This window comes from Hippichthys cyanospilos, chromosome 8, assembly GCF_059441005.1.
Source record: "Hippichthys cyanospilos isolate Australia breed blue-spotted pipefish chromosome 8, RoL_Hcya_1.0, whole genome shotgun sequence".
NCBI lineage: Eukaryota > Metazoa > Chordata > Actinopteri > Syngnathiformes > Syngnathidae > Hippichthys > Hippichthys cyanospilos.
In genome coordinates, this window is record NC_142376.1 from 11,130,126 (window position 1) to 11,152,354 (window position 22,229).

The 22,229-nt window shown below is 39.3% G+C and overlaps 1 protein-coding gene across 2 annotated transcripts in view; it reads left to right on the plus strand.

Moving 5' to 3' along the window:
- inpp5a (inositol polyphosphate-5-phosphatase A) overlaps positions 1 to 22,229 on the plus strand; it is a 131,002-nt gene that overhangs the window by 38,038 nt on the left and 70,735 nt on the right. For both annotated transcript variants that reach the window (XM_088421475.1, XM_088421474.1), the window contains exon 5: positions 21,102 to 21,165. In XM_088421475.1, the coding sequence (XP_088277601.1) occupies positions 21,102 to 21,165 (64 nt within the window). The remainder of the gene's footprint in view (positions 1 to 21,101; positions 21,166 to 22,229) is intronic.

The window sequence follows — 22,229 nt, forward strand, 5'->3', positions numbered from 1 at the left end:
AACAGAAAATATTTTCTGATATGTATGTGTAATGAATGGTTTCTTAACATCGGAGCTTCCAGAGCCATCATTTTGACGGTTCACAAACATTGAAATGGAAATTCAGTGCTCCCCTACCACTATGTGCTTCACTTTTTGCGGCTTCAGTGCTTTTTTTTTTTTTAAAAAAAAAAAAAAAAAGAAAAGCCGTATGTTTGTCAACCGCTAATGTCACAGCTTCACAGCAGCGCCTCCCCAATGTACAGCAATAACATGTTCCTGCTCAGTCTAACGTGGAGTCTGAACCAGTCTAACAGCCTGTTAATATTCGGTCTTGTTCAGCCGCATATAAGGCACTTTTGCTCAAAACTAAATCACTCCTCGCCATTCTACGTTGATGGGGTCATGGCATTTTCCAAGTGAATCTACAGCGACAACAACTCGATCACCTTGATAATTGTTACAGGCAAGCTTGGTGTGTAGGTATGCATGGGCCTGAGTACAAAGAGAAGTAAGTGGTGCACGCGTATTGAAGTGGCGTGTAAAATAAAATAAAATGAATTGAAGTAAATCGTTTGCAGCATGGTGAACTCTGCCTCCCCATCGTTTCGGCGTCTGCACTCAAATCTCAGCTCAGGCCTTCTCTTGTGGAGTTCTTCAGTTGTGCCCCTTTCTTACGCACCTCAGCCAATGTAAAAAACAAACAAACATAAAATCTATTGCAAATGAGTACAGCAAATTCCACAAATAATGATGTTATTCCAGAATGAGGTGGACCAGTTTACGTCCATTATGATGTGTGGCCCCGTGCCGCAGAGGGTGCCGAGTGAAGGTGAGCCTGTCATATCGATCTTTTTAGTGCTAAAATATGAGCCACTTTACGCTGCACTCGGATGCAGTGATGTGAAAAATAATAACTTGGACCCAAATTAAAAATATTGATTGGTTTGGAGCAGTTGAGAGCAAATAAACACCACGTGAAGGATTTTTATTCCTCTCTCCTTTTACATCGTTCCTGCTTTTTCCCACCGGCCCAGTGAAACGGCCAGGTCGGTGATATCGGGCTAAGCGTTAAATTACATCCAACCATCTTGTTGTTGGTTTGGCTTATAATCATAACTTATGAAGCGCTTAATTCTCTTTACTCATTCCTAGTACAAATCAACAGGCAACCATCTTTTTTGCTCCTTGAGCGGACTCAATAATCTAGCATTAGTTTGTCTTCATTCAGTGACCGCTCTACTTCAATTCAAGTCATAATTCTTTGCACATCAAGTATGATTTTTTTTTTCCTTTTTTTTTTATCCCTCTCTGTTTTAACAGATGAGCTGACACAGAACCATCAAACGGTTGGGAAAACAATTGCCACAAGGTTAATTTTATTGCTTGCTCCATGCATTTGTGAGCAGGCGGGAAGTGTCCTCTGCCCCAGTCCTGATGAATGACTGTGCCGAGCGGGCAGGAATGAAAATGAAAGGGGGGAGAGGCCAAGCACGGCATGCTGGTCCCCGCCACCCCGCACCTGGAATTGAAATTTTTCTGACATGCTCAAAATTGGTATTCTGATATATAAGAGAGGTGATGTTCCAATTATTCTGATGATAAAAGCTTTCATGTCTTCCGAACAGTTCCGTTTTATGATAGCGCTTTACCTCATACATCCCAAGGAGGTTAATACCTGCGCACTCTAAATGGATAATGTCACATTGTCCACACAGTCTATAGGAAAATAAACTATTTAGTGAATCTAAATTCTGCCGTAATACTTGGCAGTCCATGCCGCACTACTATTGATTGTCCGCAAGGACATTTGTTGTGTTTCGAGGCCAAGTCAGTATGAATAGATGTTTGGTGGAGTGTGGAGAATGGGACTAGACCAGTATCTGCATCTCAGTGCTGTGTCAGTACCGATGAGAGCCAGGCGAGCACGCGCCGCCTGTTGAAATTGACGAAACAAATCTGGCAAGATATTCTGTTTCCCAATTGAGCTCGCTCTGAAGGCTCACTTCTGTCTTTTGGCATCAGGCCTTTACGCTATATACTGTGTGTGTTTGCATATGAGTATATGGGTAGGGGGTGGCGGTGGTATCCATTTATGCCTGTCTCGCACTTCTGATATAGGGCTATCATTAGCCACCACTTTGCCTATACGTATCGATCCTCCCTTCGCCAGTGGCTATCGCTGCTTCATTTGCATGGCCCAGCTGACCCAGGCAGTAGCTGGCCATTATATACCCATTAGCTAATCTCTTTGATTTCCATAATCCTCCGTCTATTGAGAGCCCTCACAGCTTTCAGTCCTCTCTCCCTCCAAGGAGAAAAAAAATTACCCTCCCAACTCCCCCACCCCAGTCACTTCACTCTAAAATAATCAGTATGCATCATATCCTCAAGCAAGCGTGCTTCTATAGGCTAACGAGGATGTTGTAATACGATTTATTCTTGACATTTTTTGGCAGAGATAGGGAGATAAACTCAACTGCTATATTGAAAAAAATTGCTTCGCAAGGGTGTGCAGAATGACATATACGTTAGGTGTTACTTTTTTTTGGGGGGGGGGGGGGGGGGGACATTCAGAGAATATTTTTCAGATAGAAGTTTTTTTGTCGATTTTATCAAAAATAATCCGTGCAATAACTTTTCTAACAAAACGACATTGTACCTTACGAAAGTCTCCCAACCAAAGGCGGGAAAATATGTAATGGTCCGATGAAACCAGGGTAGGAATGTTTGCTGTGATGACAAATTCTTTGCCACAAACACAACCAGCTCATTAGCGTACCTATGGAGAAGCATGGTGGTGGCAACATCATAAAATGAAAAACAAAGTTTAATTGAGAAAATTTTGGACAACTTGAAACTTGGGCTGGGGAGAAAAAGTCTAACTAGTCGAGTAAACACAGATGCTCACTGGTTAGCAGAGGTAAATTTGTTTCTGATTAAACATTTATATTATAAAAGATAATAATTATTATTTATACCCACTGACTTCAAATCACGGTCAACAGTAAACTGAAAAAAATCAACGTATTTTCAACCTTAGTACATTACTTAAAAAAAATAATTATTCAAAGGAATTAATGATAGGATAATCAAATTTCAAAAATTCATTAATGACAGTCTTACATGTAGTATTAGTCGGTGTCAACAAAAGTGTAGCGCTCATGCTGGGAACCGCCCCCCCCCCCCCCCTCTTTTTTTCCTTTCGGACAATTCCTTTATCTCAACTGCCAATTTAGTTCATGATAACGAAGTATAAATGATCTTTGTTGTTTTGAATGTGTTCTTTCCCAAATAAAGACTCAAAGTAGCCATCAATGACAACAAAATATGCAGGTTTTCATGCTTATCTAAATAGACTTTAAACAGGTTAATGGAAAAATGTAAAAACGGGACTGCGAAGGCGCTCTTATGTTTGCCCTATGCGATTGTTAGCTCACTTACCACAAACAACTTTGAGCAACCTTACCTCTCTTGCAACAAACAAGCAATCCAGCCTTAATCACCCTCAACAGAGTTCTCTCGGAGCAATCGCTTCAATTGATCATTTGGTCCTGTCTCCCATTTCTAACACTCCACTCTTGTCACCCCCTCCTCCAAATGAGCTGATAATTAATAAGGGTTGGCTCCTCAAAGTCCAGCCAACAGACAGCTTGATGGATCGGACAGCTTGGACGTTTACCAATATAACACCATGTTTCTTAGTCCCTTCGGAAAGCCCCGGGGTATCTTTTTCGCTGCTTGATCAGTCAGGCAAGCATAAGGGCAGCCTCCCTTGCTAATTTCATACCCGCGTGTTTTCCTTGTTTTATCAGCGGGTATGCTTTCTGTCTGTTGGTTATTGTTGCATATTTAAATACTCACAGAGCAGCTCCACTCCGAACCTTGTCAATAATTTATCTGACAATGTTTGAATGTTATCTAAACATGTTGGAGCATTTGCAATTAAACTGACAAATCACATCTGTTTGAAAAAATTCAATAGTCACAACTGACAACAGCATTGTCTGTTCTTTGGTGTGTGTATTTCGCTTAAGGAGCTGAGCATCGACGTACTGTACACATCCATGATTGATCTTTGCATCTGTGCTATTGACTTTTCTTTAGCCCTGCCTCAACTGCTTGGATATAATTTTCTTATCCCACATTTTTTTTAAAGTAGATGTAAAGTGTATGTGAAGCATACATATTTAAAAAAATCTCAGATTTGTTAATGGTGGCGTCATTTTTTTCCGAAGAACACAGTGCCACCTGTAGTAATACCGGGCCCAATGTAGCCCCCCAATGGTGTGACTGGACATAATTGGTGAATCTGGTCTATGAAGAGTAGCAGGTCGCTGGCTATTGGCTGTGAGCCTGTCATAATAACAAGCAACAATGTGATCATTTAATTTCCTTTTCACTTACACATCACCTCAGCTCACATGAGAGAAGACACTCACAGATATAGGGTTAATGTTGGGCCCCATTCATTTCACTCTAACCACCAGAATGACTCCAAATAGCATTTCAAAAGCAAAGTGAGGGGGTAGACACAAATAATTGAATCACACAATTACTGCTGAGCTTCATTCTATACTTAAGTGCATTTTTATTGTGTAACATTTCTTTCTTCCCTCCCCTGTCCCCCGCCCCTATTATTTTTTCCTGATTCCCTCTGCAGGCATTCTCTCCCTGCCACTTCTCATCTAATATGGCCATAATTGGGTTTGCCTGTGCAAATCAGATTTTCGCAATTGGGTTACCCTCCTCTGAAATTGGAGAGGTCTCCGGGCTGGCATGGGTGGAGAGTTAATCTGCTTTTGTTAAACCCCTCTTTTTGTGACTACAGCGGCAAAATGTGCTGTTCTAGTTAAAGCGTTTTACCTGTCACTGTGGACATGGCCCACCCCCTCCCACCACAAATCCCCTCGACACACACCCATCCATACCATACACGCACGCACACGCAGGCAAACACTCACACATCAAGATTTCTCCTCTGCTTCTCCTTGTGCAAATAATGACATTTGAATCGAGCATTAACAGGCTTAATTACTTTAAAATTGTCATTTTAATTTACACTGATATAGTATTGATCACACAAGCAGAGATTAAGGCCCTCAGTGGAGCGGTTGATGTGGAATTAAACAGAGCTGAGTCCTCCTGGGGCCCGCCTGGCCTGTCCTGCAGCCGCCAGAAGAGGAATGACATCCTCCCCCTAATGAACTGGCAGCATGCGCAGACATGAATTTCAGGCCCTGTTGGAGAAGGAGGGAAATAATGGGGTTTGGGGAGCTATGGTGGGTTATTCATTCACTGCCATGCACCAATTCTCCTGTGATTCATCCGCTGGCTACCAGACCCCCCACTGCCTGTTTGCCAGCCACATTCAGCCCGCCTGACCTTTTTTCCTACTTTAACTATGTATTCCGATAGATGGATAGATGGATACGGGGATGAATCGACGCTCGTTCAGTTGGTTCAAGGAGAGCTCCTTTCCCGATGCTCACGATCATGTACAGAACAAGGAGCTCAGGCGAGAGCGCCTGCGAATGTGCTGCACCGTGATTCTTCCTCGCATCCTGGCGCATTGGCCTGTCTGAAGAAGACAAGCCTTCCTGGGGAATTGATCTCCTCACTCTGGCTGAGTGTCACGCACAGCCTGTTATAATCAGTGGGCTGGTGGGAAAATCATTACATTAAATCCAAGCAATTTCTTCCTAGTTTGGCGAAGGGCTGCGGCTCGTCTGGTGGTAAGCGTTGTGTTGCCGGGTAATTATTATAGCTGAAACAACCTCTTGACACCTGTCTCAGATGAACACACTCAAACAATCACACATTAAACGCGTGTTTTTATCATTCTCTCTGCCCAAGTAGTAATTGGCTTAGGAATGAAGCTGAGGCTTTGTACACACATGGGGTTGTGCCAGAGCTATGAAAAATTGTTGCTTCCTTTTTGTTGAAGAAATAAAAATCCTCAGTGGTCACTGATAGAACAGAGATAAAATGGAGCTAAATGTCTGAGGAATGGGCCAAAATATCTCTTGAAAAGTGCATGTGTTGAATTACTGATTATAGAAACGGCTTGATTGCATTGGTTGTTCCACAAGTTTGGACAAAATATTAAGTAACTTGTGTGATCATTTTCGGCAGTTAGCCTTAGTAGGAAATTGTTTCTATTGATTAGGTTTCACTTCACTTGTATTTATACATTTAGTAAGTTTAAAGTTACTTAAAAGGATCATTTTGGGCTTTTTATTTCCTTTACAGAGGTACAAACAGGTTTGCCCATCTCCAGTGTAATTATATCTAATACCAGAACAAAAGTAATGAAGCTCAGTTTTCACTAGCTTTGTTAGAGAATGTTTTATTTAACGTTTACTATTACGGTTTTTGTCTGCTGTGTTTCATAAATTGTTTTAGTGCGGTAGTGTAAGAACTTTGGCTATGGAACAATAGCGTCATGGTTTGAGTCCCTCTGCATATGAAATGTAAATATCTAATATCTGACAGTTGTTGTACAGCTGTTAGACTGTACAAAAGACATTAGCAAGAGACGTAGCAAATATTGTTACCTATATTTTTTTATACGAGTGACTTCAAAATATTCCGAATAGCTATCATTGTGCTGCTGTACACCTCAGTAAACTCCACTCCTATCCCAAAGACTTTTTTTTTAAGTCGGGGCATTCAATCCCAGTTATTCATTTATATGTTGTTCACTTCATTTCAGTGTTTGGATAAAGGAGTGTATAAAATGGGGTGATCCTAAATTAATTAAGTACCAAAGTAATCCTTTAGTTTAGATAATTAAGTACTAAATAAAAACTTTCTACTGTAAAGGAATCAATTAGGTACTTCAGTTACTTTAATTAACTACTTAATTTATTTATATATATATATATATATATATATATATATATATATATATATATATATATATATATATATATATATATATATATATATATATATATATATATGAGAGAGAGATAGAAATAATGTGTGTGAGTGTGTGTTTTGGGGATTGAATGAGTCAACACCACTCATTTCAAAGATGAGCATTTATGAGAATAGATCTTTGTCATCATCATTGTATTGTCAAAATATGCCAAAATGTGTGAAAACACAAAAACAAAGGTTAGTTTAAAAATTCTCAATTCAGATCTCATTGAATCTTTGTCTGAGAACATGTGTGTCTTCATGGCCACATGGAAAAAAACAGATATTGTTGCAGTTAGAGAAGAAATGACGGATTTTAAAACACATAGACAGATACAACATTAATCCATAATTTAAAACATTACGGTAATATCATTTGGGAAGCTAGCTGTGGAAAAAAGGCCGTATAACCTCTTGACCTAAAGTTATGTGAGTAAACCATCACCCATCATGAAACTCCAGTGTATATCCACATCCTTGAGCGAGCTGACTTAAAGGGTTTTCTAAACGAACCAAATGTCCCACTTGAGATTGAAAAGTGGGACGGATGGTTCAGGAGGTCTTTATTTGACTACATTATCTGTACCTTGATGTTGCAAGGTGGAAGCTATCCGGACAACGAAGCCCGAACGGAATAACAGCCTCTTTTCACTTCAGTCTGGCAGCTCACCATGACGGATGTCAAGTTGTCTCCAATACACATAATGGACTTGGCAAGGTCCAGGCCGGCTAGGCATAGCCATCTACTCTACTCTGCCATCCAATCACCTTATTCTAATGCTATTGCATTGTTTAGTCAACCGGCCTTCCATTTACATCAACCCAAAACCACACTACTATACCGCAGAGGCACTTAATAGAATTAGTAGGTATTGGGCAGCACATTTCAAACACATAGGCCATTTTAAACAGTCACTCAGCCTTCTTTCACCTGATGATACCTCGCTTGCTGTCAAAGTAATGGCACCACATTATGCAGCCTTTTCCTATCAAATACAATTAACTGTTATTACACTGCCTCCCATTGACACGGTTCAAGCAGTCCTCTTCAAAAGTAATAGAACAATTAGGTTAACAAAAGAACGGCATTTTAGCTTTCATATCGGAGTATGTACAATGTTTTTTTTTTGGAAGGTGCACATTTTTTTAAAATGTAAACAAAAGTATTATAACACGTGTTGTGTTGTCTAAGCTTATCCTTTAACATCAATTCTATCAGGATTTAATAGCACTTAATGTCAATTCGCAGTTTCTGCTGTTTTTTAAACAACAATTATAGGTAAACCTGAACCTAATCCAATGCCGTTACTCATATAAGATTTTTACAAATAATGTTATCTCCTAAATCGTTTGAGTTTCATGATCTTATACTCTCATAATAATCATATGTTGCCCACTTCAAATATTTTTTCTGTCCAGTGAAATTAAGGGAATTGGCTTCAGTTTGGTAATTTGTATTTTGTTTACATTTGGATGGAGTGTACATTTCAATGTTTTCCGTGTTAAATGTATACTATGTGCAAATTTATAGTCCGCAGAGCACATTTTAGCTCAAATAAATTCAGTTTTACTTTGCTTCCACCACTAAATTGAAAACATTCACACTTAATAGAAGCAAGTTGCCATTTATAAAAACATATTTTCCTAATTTAATTTTGGATAATGGTGCAAATCAGCAGATAAACACAAACAATAAAATGAGCACATGGCCTGAAATTGGCCCAGTCCTCCCCTTGAGTTGCTGCATTCTTCAAATCTCAACAATGTAATTATGCTATCATATTAAACAAATAAGTGTCATATGCTTGAAATTATGAATTACATTTCAATAGCCTCAAAATGATCTTACGTCCAGCTTTTTTAATAATATTAAATAAGGTCTCTTTGGGTTTATTGGCACTGACTCATCTGTGGGGTCACAGGAATTGAGCGATTCCTTTGTCCCCTAGCTGACACCCGCTGTTAAAACTATTACCGATAAAAAACAACCATAAACTCTCAGCCCGAGGGTGTGCCCTGCTTGGTATATTAACAAGAAGCATTTTCTTTTTTGTCCTATTCCTCGACCAATTGATTTTTGTTTGTAAAATTAATGTAGTCGCCGCGAGGCTCTGGAGGTCAAGTTAGACGGGTTTGAGCAGATGAGGGGCGGTGCTGGGCAAACAAGCAAGTAGGGGACCTCCAGAGTGTGCCTGATGAAACTTACTATGAACGTGTTTTAGGGCGGAGCATGCAATAGCTCATGTTGAATTGTCACAATGTTGTTTCATACACAAAATACATCTCCATATAATTGACCACAGTGCATTGGCCCATTTATTGGGTGTACTCAATCACAACAATGTTGTTTGAGATCGTTGCCCTTGGTTTATGTTGCATATTTCTTTTTTTTTTTTAACGCCTTGTTGGGGCACAGAAATATTTATCATTAAAGTGACATTGAGCACTATTTATGTTATTAGATTTTCATTTTGAAGTCCTAATTATATAACGTATTAACTCATTCGGGGCAGCACGGTACAAGAGTGTTTAGCACATCCGCCTCCTGAGTTCAATTCCAGCTCTCTCTGGTCTTCTTGTGTGGACTTTGCATGTTCTCCCCGAGCCTGCGTGGGTTCTTTCCGGGCACTCCAGCTTCCTCCCGCATTTCAAAACGGTGCATGATAGGTGTATTGGACACTAAATTGTCCATAGGTGTGATTGGGTGTGTGAATGTTTTTTTTTGTACCAGTGTGCCCTGCAATTGGCTGGCAACTGATTAAGGGTAGACCAACTTGCATTCATGCACAAATCTGAGAATAATGAACCCGCACTAATGTTGACAATATGAGGGGGAAAAGTAGATGGAATTGGGCGGCGAGAGGTGAGGCATTGTTAATTCAAACACACCTTTTCATTTGTTTTCTAAATAATGTCATATTCTACAAATTGCTAAATTGAGTTATTTTAATAAATGCTAAAAAACTAAAACTTCCTTTCTAATAACTTCGTCCAGTTACCAGCCAATCCATCCCGAGGTGTTAAATCAAGTAAGCATGCACAGTAAAATTTGATTGCAAAAGTTTTACAAAGTCTGGTCATTTATTTGGTACGTTTGGCATGCATACTTCTTTGTTGGTGCAGCTGCTTCTTCACATCCGCACTTGGCGGACGAACACTCCACTGGCTGTGCTGAAAACATTATTTTGTGATCAAAATCTCCTCTTACATTCACACTGTAGCCTCTGCCAATAAGACACATAATGCCAGAGTCAGAGTTTGCTTCCTGATTTTTTTTTCTATAAATTTTTAAAAAAGGCATTTTTTATTGATATCGATCATGTGTCAATTGTGATACAGTGCACGCTGATATTGAATTAGTAGCCAGCCATAGACTGACTTGATAAAAAAAAGTGATGCTTTCTTCTAATGGTGTCAAAATTTGAAGTACTTTACTCTTCTTAAGTTAATAATACTTCCCAAGCTGCAACTAATCTACCACAAAGAGTGCCTTAGTCGACAGGATCCCTGCACTAGTTCATACCGCCATTCCACCCTGAATGCACCATTCTGTTACTAATTACCAATTCATTAAAGAGCCATCTAATTAGATTAGGTGTTGTGCTCTTTCACATAAATTCAAGCATCTTAGTTTTAACCACTTAATTACATTTGTGATCTTTGCAACAAAAATCAAACTCTCTAGCCAACTGAGAATAAGAGCCTCTTGAAGGAATGCCGAGAAAGGAGCCATCTCTTTATTTTACCAATACAGTGAAACTTTCATGTTTTAAGTTGAAAAAAAACAATGTTGGCTAAGTACGTTTGGCAGCTTGAGAAAGTAGCGCAACATTACAACATAGTCAGAAACAGCAGAGGTAAACGCAGCCGGTGCTGGAATGTTCTGTAAGTTTATTGCCAATGGGAAGCTAGCGTCCTGTCACAATAACAAGGTCCGTCATATGAAAATATTTCAAAAGATTTTGTATTGGTCAGCAGTGTTTACCGTTTTCACGTGTTAGCCATAGCCGTTGTACAGGAATTAGAGGTTTCACAATGGTTACTGGTTGGGTTCTTGGAAATAATATCTAAAATATCTGCTATTTGAATGTTTAATGACATTTTGGAGTTTTTGAAAGTAGCTTCTATATTGCAGCATAGTGTCTGTATACATTGTGATAGATGCGTGGCTGTGTCATTGACTGAATTTTATATTCTCTTTGGAAGCATACTCATAACCTTTTGAGCCGGAACAGTAACTTAACTGGTCTCGTTTGCATTTATTTTCCCATATATAGCAAGTGCACGTTAGTTTATGCCCTCTGTGCCGCTTCCACGTGACCTAATGATATACAGTACAGTGCCACCTGCTCAGCTGAGACTTGCATGTTTTCCTTTCAAATCCTCTTTTCTTCTTGCAATGCTTTGGTTGTATTTCCACGATAGACATGGGTTTGCTGCCACTTTTGCCCCTGGCACAGGTCTGCGGCTCACGCCTATGTCAAAGCTCTTAAGTCTTAAGAGGGCTCACGTAAAAGGCCGGATGCTGCGATTGTACGGATGAAAAGGAACATCTGCGTTAGGAAAAGTCTTCTGTTGTTCGCTTCTTGAAATTTATTATTATAATGATACAATAAGAGGAAAAGACCTATGACATAATTTCTTGATATCTAAGAAGCCGAGGATGCATTTACATTTGCTTTTCATGCAGCGTCCATGTGCTCTTAGTGGCAATTCACTCGAGTATAACTAAGCTAGCATGGAGGATATCCAACCATTTAGATCAAGCCTCTGGGAATTTTACATAACACATCATTGGCGCACATTGGCTTTTACATAAAGACAAAGAAGGCCACAAAGAACCACTGGACGGGCGTCTTAGACTCAGACGAGCTGCTGCCTGTGTTTCGCGGAGTCCTCTAAAGCTTCACGCTCCTGTGGTCACTGTTGTGCTCAGAGCACGCCTCTGCTCATGCCCAGAGAGAACGCAGACAAAAAGCTGCTTATTTTTTTCATACAAGAATAATATTTTGCCAGATTTTTTTTCTTCGAAGTTTAAATCTTCTGTGCAATCCAATGCTTCGGCCCGGGAGATCAACTTGCATCGATTGTCCGTGTGTTGATGAAGTTGTCATATTTCATAGGTGATACATGGTCAAGGTTCAAACAAAGTTATGTTTATTGACAAAGAGTTTTGTTCAGATAGGGTATAAGAAGGTCAAAGTATTCCTAAAGCTGAGAAATAAAGAGCTTTCCTATAAATCAGGGGTCTGCTCCTCAAAGTTTTTCACAGCGTTTCACACACGTTCTTACTTTTTGATCACGTGAACCCTGATTTACCTGTGAAAATATTTGATATAGTTCTCTTTTTTAAATTGGAAGCTTATGGTACCTTGGCTGTGGAAATGTAACTTTCGGAAGTAATGTTTCACGTACCAGTCAGCCAGTCATCAATGTATAACTTCTGATGTGATTACGTCATTACTTGGGTTATGCACTCAGATCCAAGAACCCTATTAGCCGCGTAACGTGAAACAAGAAAGTGAAGCGCTTCCAAGCTATTTAAAATGACACACAAGCAGAACGGCATGTTATTCTGCCACGAAACAAGACCACAATCATCACAAAGCACTCCTAACACAGCAATATTGTGACATCTCATCAGTTTTTTTTTTCCATTAACATTCAAGTGTAATTGGCAACAGGCATGTTGTCAACCTCTGCTTTCTAACAAGTAACAATGTAGCAAACTAAGATACAACAATTTAATACAATATAGCCCCTCTGTATTTTTCAGTGTTGATGTTGGTAATACAGCTGTATATGTCATTGGTCTGGCAGAAGAGGCCACTTTGTCATTCCAAATCCTCATGACAGCCACAGCCAGAGTGGACAGGGCAAAATCAAAGCTATCTTGAGACAGAAGCTGACTGATTACTTTTTCCAGCTGACACCACATGACATTCGCCCCAGTTGACTTTGCTCAATACAAATTATTTGACATTTAATGTGCTGTTGTCACCTTTAGTCTAGCTTTTGTGCATGTGTGCGCACAGTCGCACACACAATGGACGCAAACTTGCTTTGCACATTGTAAAACTAAACGAGCGTGCCAAACTTTCTGGATTCTTTCGTTCAACCACGGCAAGCTCTTAAGATTACTTTGCTTCCATTCCTTTCAGTCTGCATGATCCTAATTCAATCGATTATTTCACAAATGAGGCCGCATGAATAGGCGCAATATCAAATCAGTTAAAAATATAGATTGATGAACAGTGCATGACAGCATTAGCAGCCTCTCTAGATTGCAGACAGAAAAAGAAATCAATGAATTTGAGGACCTGTCATTTGCACAGGCCTATTTCCTTAATGGAAATGTGTTTCGAATGGGAATTGCAAGTTGAAATATTCTTTTTGATTATTGGACATCCGCAGCCAAATATGATTTACATTAATGAGGATAAGTGTATTAAAGGCATTTTTATCTTCCAGCAAATTAAACAATTGAATGATGGCCATGGCAACCAAGCAGTTGTCTGAGATTATATAGAGGATGTAATGCCACTTTAATTATCTCAATTGTTATGACTTTTGAGTTTGATCATATTAGACAGATATTCATCATCTTCATGTCCTCTTTTCATATAATGATATTTTTAAGGCCAGATGCCATAGTTATTATCTGGCTAGAATGCAGCCCCAGCCATTGTAGCCTACAAACAACAGATCTTCAAACGTAGGCCAAAAACTATATATAATGTGATTGTAAATATATTTTATCCATACAGGTGAGTTTAAGATATTTTATTACTCTTTACTACAAATATGTGACCCATAGTCCTCATCTAAGTGAAATATGAAAAGTAGCAAAGTGGCAAGATTTCCCGTAAGACATTCTGTGAAAATGCCGAGTCTGGTTAGAATGACCACTTCATCGTGAATGCATACACCCTGGGCTTTCTCAGAGCAAATCAGATAATGGGTTTCGGAAATACTGAGAGGAAAGTTTTTGTTTGGTGTCACATGTAGGAGATTTGGTCAAAAACACCTAACATTTAGGTTAAAGATTATACGACTTGATAGTTTAACAAATCCAATTTACCTTTTTATTTTATCCCTGCTTTATTTGGCTGACAAATTTCAGTTAAAAAATATCCACAAATAATCATGTTTGATTCGATATAAAAATTTCAGTAATTGCTTCACTTGCCCTGAAAACCTGGCTTAGAACAGTATGCATAGAACATTATTAGTGAGAAGTGAAGTATGGGCCTTAGAATAGGCAATGTGCTTTAATCATCAATGTTTTTTTCTGACTTTGTGATGGCAGGTTTTAAAGGCATTCGTAGTGGTGATTCCATGTTTGCTCAAAAATTCCACAAAAGGTGTGGCCTTCTGTCAAGTCGTTTTTAGAAGATGATTACACTTGTCGAAGAACTTTGATGTAAAATGTGATCATCAGCATTCTCAAATATACAGTATTCGGTTGTATGCACTATTAGTACAGTATGTTGTTTATTTTTTACACCTTGTTGTTTATTTTTTACACCTTGAATTCCAGGCTGGATCCAGGGATATTTATTGTGTACGACTACCTAACGAAATAAAATTGAGTAAATTGCACTCACCGATTTTTCAAACTTCAGTCACCCAACCAGTCAGTAAAGTTATAAAGCTTGAGTTACTAACAACACTTAGCATCAAAAATGGCAAAACTGCAAAGGTAACATTAGCACCACGGGAACTATTTGTAAATGCCTGCAGAATACTTACAATGTGACATGGATATTTTTTGCAAGCATGAACGTACTCATGCAGCTTTTTCATGAAAAGAACCATACTGTCAAGCTCCATTTAATGGTCAGAAGGTTCTTAACCACCAGAGGTAGAATCTACACGTATAAGCTTAAGTTCCTTTGAAAATATTGCTGCTTACTTCCAACTGGGGCATATATCATTAGCTTAACTTTGTCTAACAAGTGCACTTGAAGTTGTGCATGTTTTATCAAAAAAAAAAAAAAATCTGGTACAGTGTCTGATTGACGAACATAAAGCGTAATGTTTTCGCTGTGCTTTATCCGAAGGCAACTACAAACCGTGTTCCCTGAAAATGGAAACAAGGTGCTATAGTGCATTTCAAACATTTTAACAAAGTTATCAAACTCCTTTTTCTTGATTAGGCTGGACCATAATGCGGTCTTTGGGGAGAAAAGTCAATTTTAAAGCCCAATTTATTCATGTTTTTGCGTGTGCGTTTGTGTGTGTTTGATTCAGTTGGATGTCAGTGCCGTGACGGTTTTATTGCTTTAGACCTCTGCCGGGCAGGTTAGAGGAGGGAGCGCACGACTGATGAGCATGGCAGGAAATTGGCAGATGGAAGCATCCATTTCACCGCTAATTAGGGTGTCCAGAAGCCCGCCGACTGACAGGGTTCAACTGGGCAATGTAGTGCCTGCCAGCTCCCATCCCGTGCGCTTTATAAAATGCTCTTTAATTCCCCGGCACAATATCATTAACTTTGTAAGTGGATGAACACAATGGACAAGCAATTTAATTAACTTCTACCATTGAATGTTGGAGGAGAGACTAAATGAAATTAATGCACAATATTTCCCAGCGAGGCAGCCAACCTTGGGAGTGGGTCCGGATTGTTGGCAGGTCAGGCGCTGCCGTGGGTTTGGCCTATTATGCCTTGTTTAGCCCCATCCATAATATTTTCTTCAAACGAAAATAAAATCAGTGGTTTTGAGATCAATCACGACCATGTGTCTCTCTGCATTCTGGGAGATTTTAGAATGATGAAGTGAAAGCCTGGAAACACTCTGCCAAAAGCTTTCACAGTCTACAAAGAAAAAATACAGATATTATTGCAGACCTTTACAGCAGTGGGTGATTGTGTAAAATTCAATCAATAATTGGAAAGATTGAGTTTGGTAAATTGCAGCATTGTTCTTTTCTATGGAGGTATATATTACACTATTTTAAACTTCACAATTTGGAATGTAATAGCTAGAATTGTCTGGATATTTTCCAGTTGTAGTTTGATTTCAATTGATTTGGTGTATTGAACAATTATCTGTATGTTTGTCTACATTGGTGACTTGACTTTTTTCTTGGTGTTTTGATGTAGCGTAACTCTCTTCATCATTTTCAGTTTAACGGTAAAAACAGTCATTATTAGTTGAATTCTAAACCTGTTGGTTCAAAAAGGAACAGGAGCAGTTATAGACTTATTTATGGCATAGTCAACAGTGCTTAGCAAATTAAAACATTTTTGAAAATATTTCAGGGTCTGTGGGTGACAAATCACCAGTATGTCATGATCTACTTTATTCGGCCATTCATCATCCATTTTCTTAGCCGCCTATCCTCACTAGGTTCACAGGTGTGCTGGAGACTAATTCTGAAAAAACAAAACAACAGAGGAACATGTCAGAGAAGTTTGAAAATATTCTGAGGGGTGGAGAACAAAGTGTTTGCTCTCTGTTAGTGTGTGTGTGCGTGTCTCCTCTCGTGCACAATGGAGATGTTACACTCACGGCACAAAATGCCAAGGCCAAATACCGCACCTTTCCCCTCCGTTCCACTTTAAATGTAACGGATTGAAAATATTGTGGTCATTCAATCGTTAAATACCGAGGCTGTTCAAACCCACGTAGAACTATTGTAACTATCGCTTTGGAATTCAGTGGATGTTAACTCTCCTTTCTGATCACTTTCATTCATTTCACTTAATGTCCCAAATGTGTGCTGTGTAACAAGCAGCCACAATTGAGAAAAGGGCTTATTCAGGACATGACAGATGGTTCCAATACTTGGGCCTCCTTCAAATCACAGGAAGTGATAGAAGTAGTTTTAATGAGAGTTTTTTTGTGTATCCAGTCAAGCTTTCCAGGCAGCCAATGAATAATAGACATTGTGGCTCAATACTGTGAATACTCAATCAATGGCTGAGCGAGAGGGCCTTGGCAAACACATATGGCAGATTGGGGGTGGGATGTGTTCTCTGCAGCAGTAAAAAAAAAACACTAAGAACTCTATCACTGGGCTAAAAATGTGCATCATTTCTGATGTAGCAAACTTGTGGCAGTATCGGTCAAAGAGGCTTCTGGGAAGGTGCTTATTCATCCAAGATCTTGCATAATAGTTAGTGTTGTCAATTCTTTTGACCTGTAATTGATTGTTCGAATTAATCTCATTTTTATCTCACGTAAAAATCTATGAGAAAAACCCTCAATCAGAGTTGTTTGTTTTAAAATGAAGACGCATTATGTTCTTGTTGCGGATCAAAATATTAAAATACAACAACAAAAAAGGGGCTTAGTGTCTTTAACATTAAAAAAAAAAGTTTACTCTGTCCGTAGCGCACTCTCTTAAACACGGGGTGTTCTCGAGTTTAATTTGGAAAAGAGCTTTGCAATGACTCGCTACCTTAGCGTCTGTTCCTTTCGTTAGCTCTGGCTGCAGTCGCAGCTTTGCTTTAATGTGGTACGCTAAACTTGAGCTGCTTCTGTGTTCGGCAAGCTTCTCTTTGGCTGACTTTAACCGACTTTGTGAAATTGCCCTTGCCTACACATATAAATTTTTTTATAATTCATTGTATACACAGATTTTTTGACATCAGATATTTGACTTTATCAAAATATTGCTTTCTTGACTTACAATGTAATCTCCGCCATTAGATTTGTTATTTTAGTCTTAAGTTTTTGGTATTGTATGTGTCATTAGTTCCACACAATACACCACATCCCCAAATACAACAACAATTTTTAATCAACCAATTACAAATCTATTTACTGCATGTTTTCACGTAAAATTGCCTGCCAATCTAAAATCGTACCGATTTACAGAATACAATCAAGTTTATATGCCCGGGAGCAAATGGACATTTGAATGGCAGCAAACGAGCCCTTCTTCGTTTTATGTGCTGGACAGAACCTTGAGGCTGTCTGCAATTTTTCCTATTAAAACCTCACCGGTCAGTGAGCACACCAAGCCATTATGGCACACGTTGTTAGTGGCTGTCGGACAGCAGAATATTACTCTGAGAAGCTGTACACTGACACTCTGATGACACTGGAGTGTGTATGTGGCAGCTCTCTTGGGACTGCTGGCTTTCGCTTCGCGCATATTGGAGGTGAGACCTTGACGAAAAATTATTACTTTTATGTTTGCTTTATGGCCCATTTTTCACGTTAAATGCAGAAAATCTATTCAGAGGTCACAGAAATCCCGCTTCTCTCCATTGGCCAGAACTAATTCCTGCAGTCCTCGGTATCGATAAAGCATTCATGGGAGCAAAGTATGCAGGCTATGTACTGCGGCACTCAAGTCTCTATTTTCTACTAGCCAGTCTACTGGGACGTGTTCAGCTCTTATCTGCTGGGGTATTAGAAATGTCAACCGCACACTTGCATGAACACACACACACACACACGTGCACAAAGGAGAGCAGAGCCAATATTCCCTTATCTCTGAGTGGCATTGGCCATACAAGTCGCGATAAGAGATAGCATTGGCAGAACAAGCCATAAAATCCAAGCTTTTATGGTGCCGTTATTGTCTTTCTGTCTACAATTATGGTGATTACTCATTTCCCCCAAGCTCCCCCCGCATCGTGCACCTAATAGACTGCATTTTACTAATGGGGAATTAAGTAGTCGCTGTGGCATTGGGGTTTATAAATATGTAAAATATGCTTTTAATTATTTCATGGAAATTTGGCAGCTAATCAATAAAGTCAGACGTGACAAACCTACGCTTGACACAGGCCATTGTAAAGCTCCTGGTAAATGATAAGCTTGGCCTGTCAGCGCAGCCCAGCCCTAATGAATATTTGGTGCCTGTCATGTAAGGAGACAAATGGATTAATTGTAGCCTGCTAATATAATAGCTTCTTCATGAAGAGCCATGCAGTGAGGCAGATAAGAGGGAGCATAGAAGCCACTTGGTTTGTCAACCTTCATGTCGATTGTATATTTTCCAGGGTTGAGCGTTAAGTAGTGCACAGAAAGCTAAGAAAGGATAGCTGTGCATTAATTTCTTTCCATCCATTTATCTTATCCATTAAGAAGGCCTCATAGAATAAGTAGTGGCACAGCGATTTGAATATTTTCATTTTTATCGAATTATCAAGCGGTAGCCAAACCTGGTGTTTGAGGGCTGCTGTCCTGCATGTTTTGATGTTTCTTTACTCCGACACACGTCAAAATGATCAGGATCATTCATGACTCCGGAATTCAGCTGAGCTTGCTGATCGTTTGAATCAGGCGTGATGGAGGACTGAAACATCCAAAACATGCCAGGATTAAACCATTATTCAAAAACAAATATTAAAAATAACCAACAGCAATTTTTGACAAGCAATTAATACTTTGAAAACCAAGTTTAATGCGGAACCGTCGAAATCCTGTGAATTTCAGAATCTCACCAGTAAATGTTGTGATATTTCTGCATTCCTTCATATGCAGACACTTGCCTTTACTTTTACGTTGGGAAAAAAAAAAAAAAACATTCAACAGTTTGACCCAATTGTCTGGCATATTGTGGACCAAGCCAGTGACTAAGTTTTGGTCACTTTTAATTAGAAATTATGCCCTGGTTTTTAATAGTTGGGTGTTGACCAAAACTTTTTTGTGAGTTTTCCTGTGTTATTTATTCATTTATTTATTTACCAGATTCATCAATGACTTAACAAAATAACAAATAATCCATTTAAAAAATGGTAATGATAAATGTTAGTTGCACTACTACTTTTGAGCAATTCCCATTTCATTTAATTTCTATTCGTACTAGAATTTCCCTATCTTCTTTTTTTTTTTTTTTTTAACTAAATGTTCAAATATGCTATGGCCTTGCTGCACACAGTCTTTTTAAGATTGGAGCATAATATCTTCATAAAATAATGAAATTAAATAAAACACTGCATAAAAAGCCAAATTCTTGAGAACCAACTTTTCAGTTAATGCATACTGTACACAAACTGCATCAGGTTGCACGCTATCTCTCAATGTATATGAGATTTACTGTTACTATAAGGATGAAAGAGAACCCAAAGACAAGCGTGCACAGCAGAGGCGGAATTTCTCGGATGCCAGGAAAAACTGTGAAGCTGTGACCTTGAGTATTGCCCAATACTCTCCCCTCTTATTCGCTAGACCCCCCTGCTCCATCCGCCCCCCTTTCTTCTCTGTCCTCCATCAGAGCGAGGAAGTAGGGGAGCGCACAGGAGGTACAGGTCACCAGCCGCTCCCCTCATCAATTAAATGTGCGACAGTGTTTTTTTCCGATGGCTGAACTTATATGTCAAGGAGATGAGCAGGACCTCATGTTTGTGCTTTTGACAAATCAGCAAATGTTTAATCTCAAGATGTGCCAGCACTCATAAATAATGCAGGCTGGGCCCAGACTGTCTCCCATCCTGTCGGAGAGAGGCGTTTTCTCCAGGCCTCGACAGCAAAATGCAGGAAGACTAAACCCGTGCCTTGTCTCCCCCATCTGATCGAGTCCTCAAATCTTGGCTTCATCACTTACCAATCTTTTTCCTCTCCATCTCCTCGACTTCGCTTCCTGTCCGTCCTTTGCTTTCTTTTAGCCATTAACTTCTTGCAATACCCTAGAGTATTTTAATTTCTCTTCTTCTTCATCGAAAAAGTTACTCGCCAGCCTTTGCCTAAGAAGAGAAAAGAGACTCAGAATTATCCGAGGCTGGGGTCTGCCATCTGAAAGACATAGCGGATTGAGCCTGAGCTTTGCCTTCAGTTGCCCTAAATGTAAATAGGGCCGACAGAAAGAGCAGTGTAGTGGACTGTGAACCGCATCAAATCCCCATCTGTGCGACTCACTTTTTTTCCTGGGAAAGTTTTCCGATTGTTCACAGAGAAAATTTCGATTTTAAGCCTATTGAAGGGGATCTTGACCCATTCAAAGGTTCAGCTGAATGCATCCTTTAAGGTAGCTGAAATTGACGACTCGCCACATAAGTAATTCGTTTGGTGCTTACACACACTGCGCTGTTTACTGTACTTTGAGTATGTTACAGATATGCACAAAATATGGTTCTTGAAAACTGGACATTTAATTTTGTCAAACGCATTTTTGACAAATTCATTCAAATCAACTCAAGTGTCCTTTTTCAAAATCACGTAATTCATTGAATTGCCAATATTCAAAATGTGAGCGGCTTCCTCTGCTTCATCTTCTGTCTGTTGTTCCTACAGGCTCTGGGGAGTTTTTACTTCATTCACGAATCTTTGAAAAACATCCAGCAGTTTGATTTCAAAGGTGAGTCACACACACATATTCCTCACAGCAAGAGTGCAAATGAAATCCTCCTACGGTGGCCCCTCTTGCCTCCCCTGCAAATCACGTGCAACCATTTACACGATATTCCCGCTTTAATCAAAACCAACGAGCTAAGATTGTCTTTGAGGATAATGTAAAAGGAGCGCTACTGACTGGTAATGCTTATTAATATTAGGATTTAATTCATAAGATTTCGGGCCTACGGTAATGGTGTTCAGCGGGTTATTGGACAGTTACAGCGGTCTCATCAGCCTGCGGTGTCAGAGGGCCCTCGAGTCCTGTGGTCGCGCTAATTAAAGAAAGGATATCGATGTGGAGGTGCCTTGCTTCCCATTAGACACAAGTCAGCATTAGCACCAGTTATCCCAGTGAAGGACAGGGCGATGGCAGGAGCAAGGGTCCTTAAGGAAAAAGGACCACTAATCTTTAATACTTTTGGATTTTGCTTTACCGATACTTGTGTGATATTATCGAAATATTTATTATGTCTGTTAGTGTGAGTAAAAGTTGTTTTAAATAGGTTTAGTGTAGATATACCATGTGCCATACACACGTGCACACACAAAAGATGCTTATCCTGAATTTGCACATTTTTTCCAAGCACTTACTGCAAGTAGCCATTTTCTAGTTCTTCTATGGACCTGAAGTGAACTTGAAGGATCCCCACTTTCTTTGTTACTGCAATCATAGTATTTAACCATATTTTTGCCTCTTTTTATCTCTTCTTTGTGTAATTCATTTAAAATTTGTTGCCACCAGAATTTCGCTCATTTCGGTCAGGTGACTGTTATTAAAAAAGTTGTCAGATGAAACACAGTTGGTGGATGCTTACTAAATAAATGTGTTTGCAATCTGGACTTGCATTTTCTGTCCAAAGAAATACTGGACTTTAGCAATTTTCACAAATTAAAAGTTAGTGTTTTGTCTATATTTAATTTGATTACAAATCATTAAGTCATTCTGTTTCAGCTGTTTTACGACCATCTGCTACCCTAAAACTTGATTGACAAATAAATAAGTAAATGCTTAATATTGCAAGTACA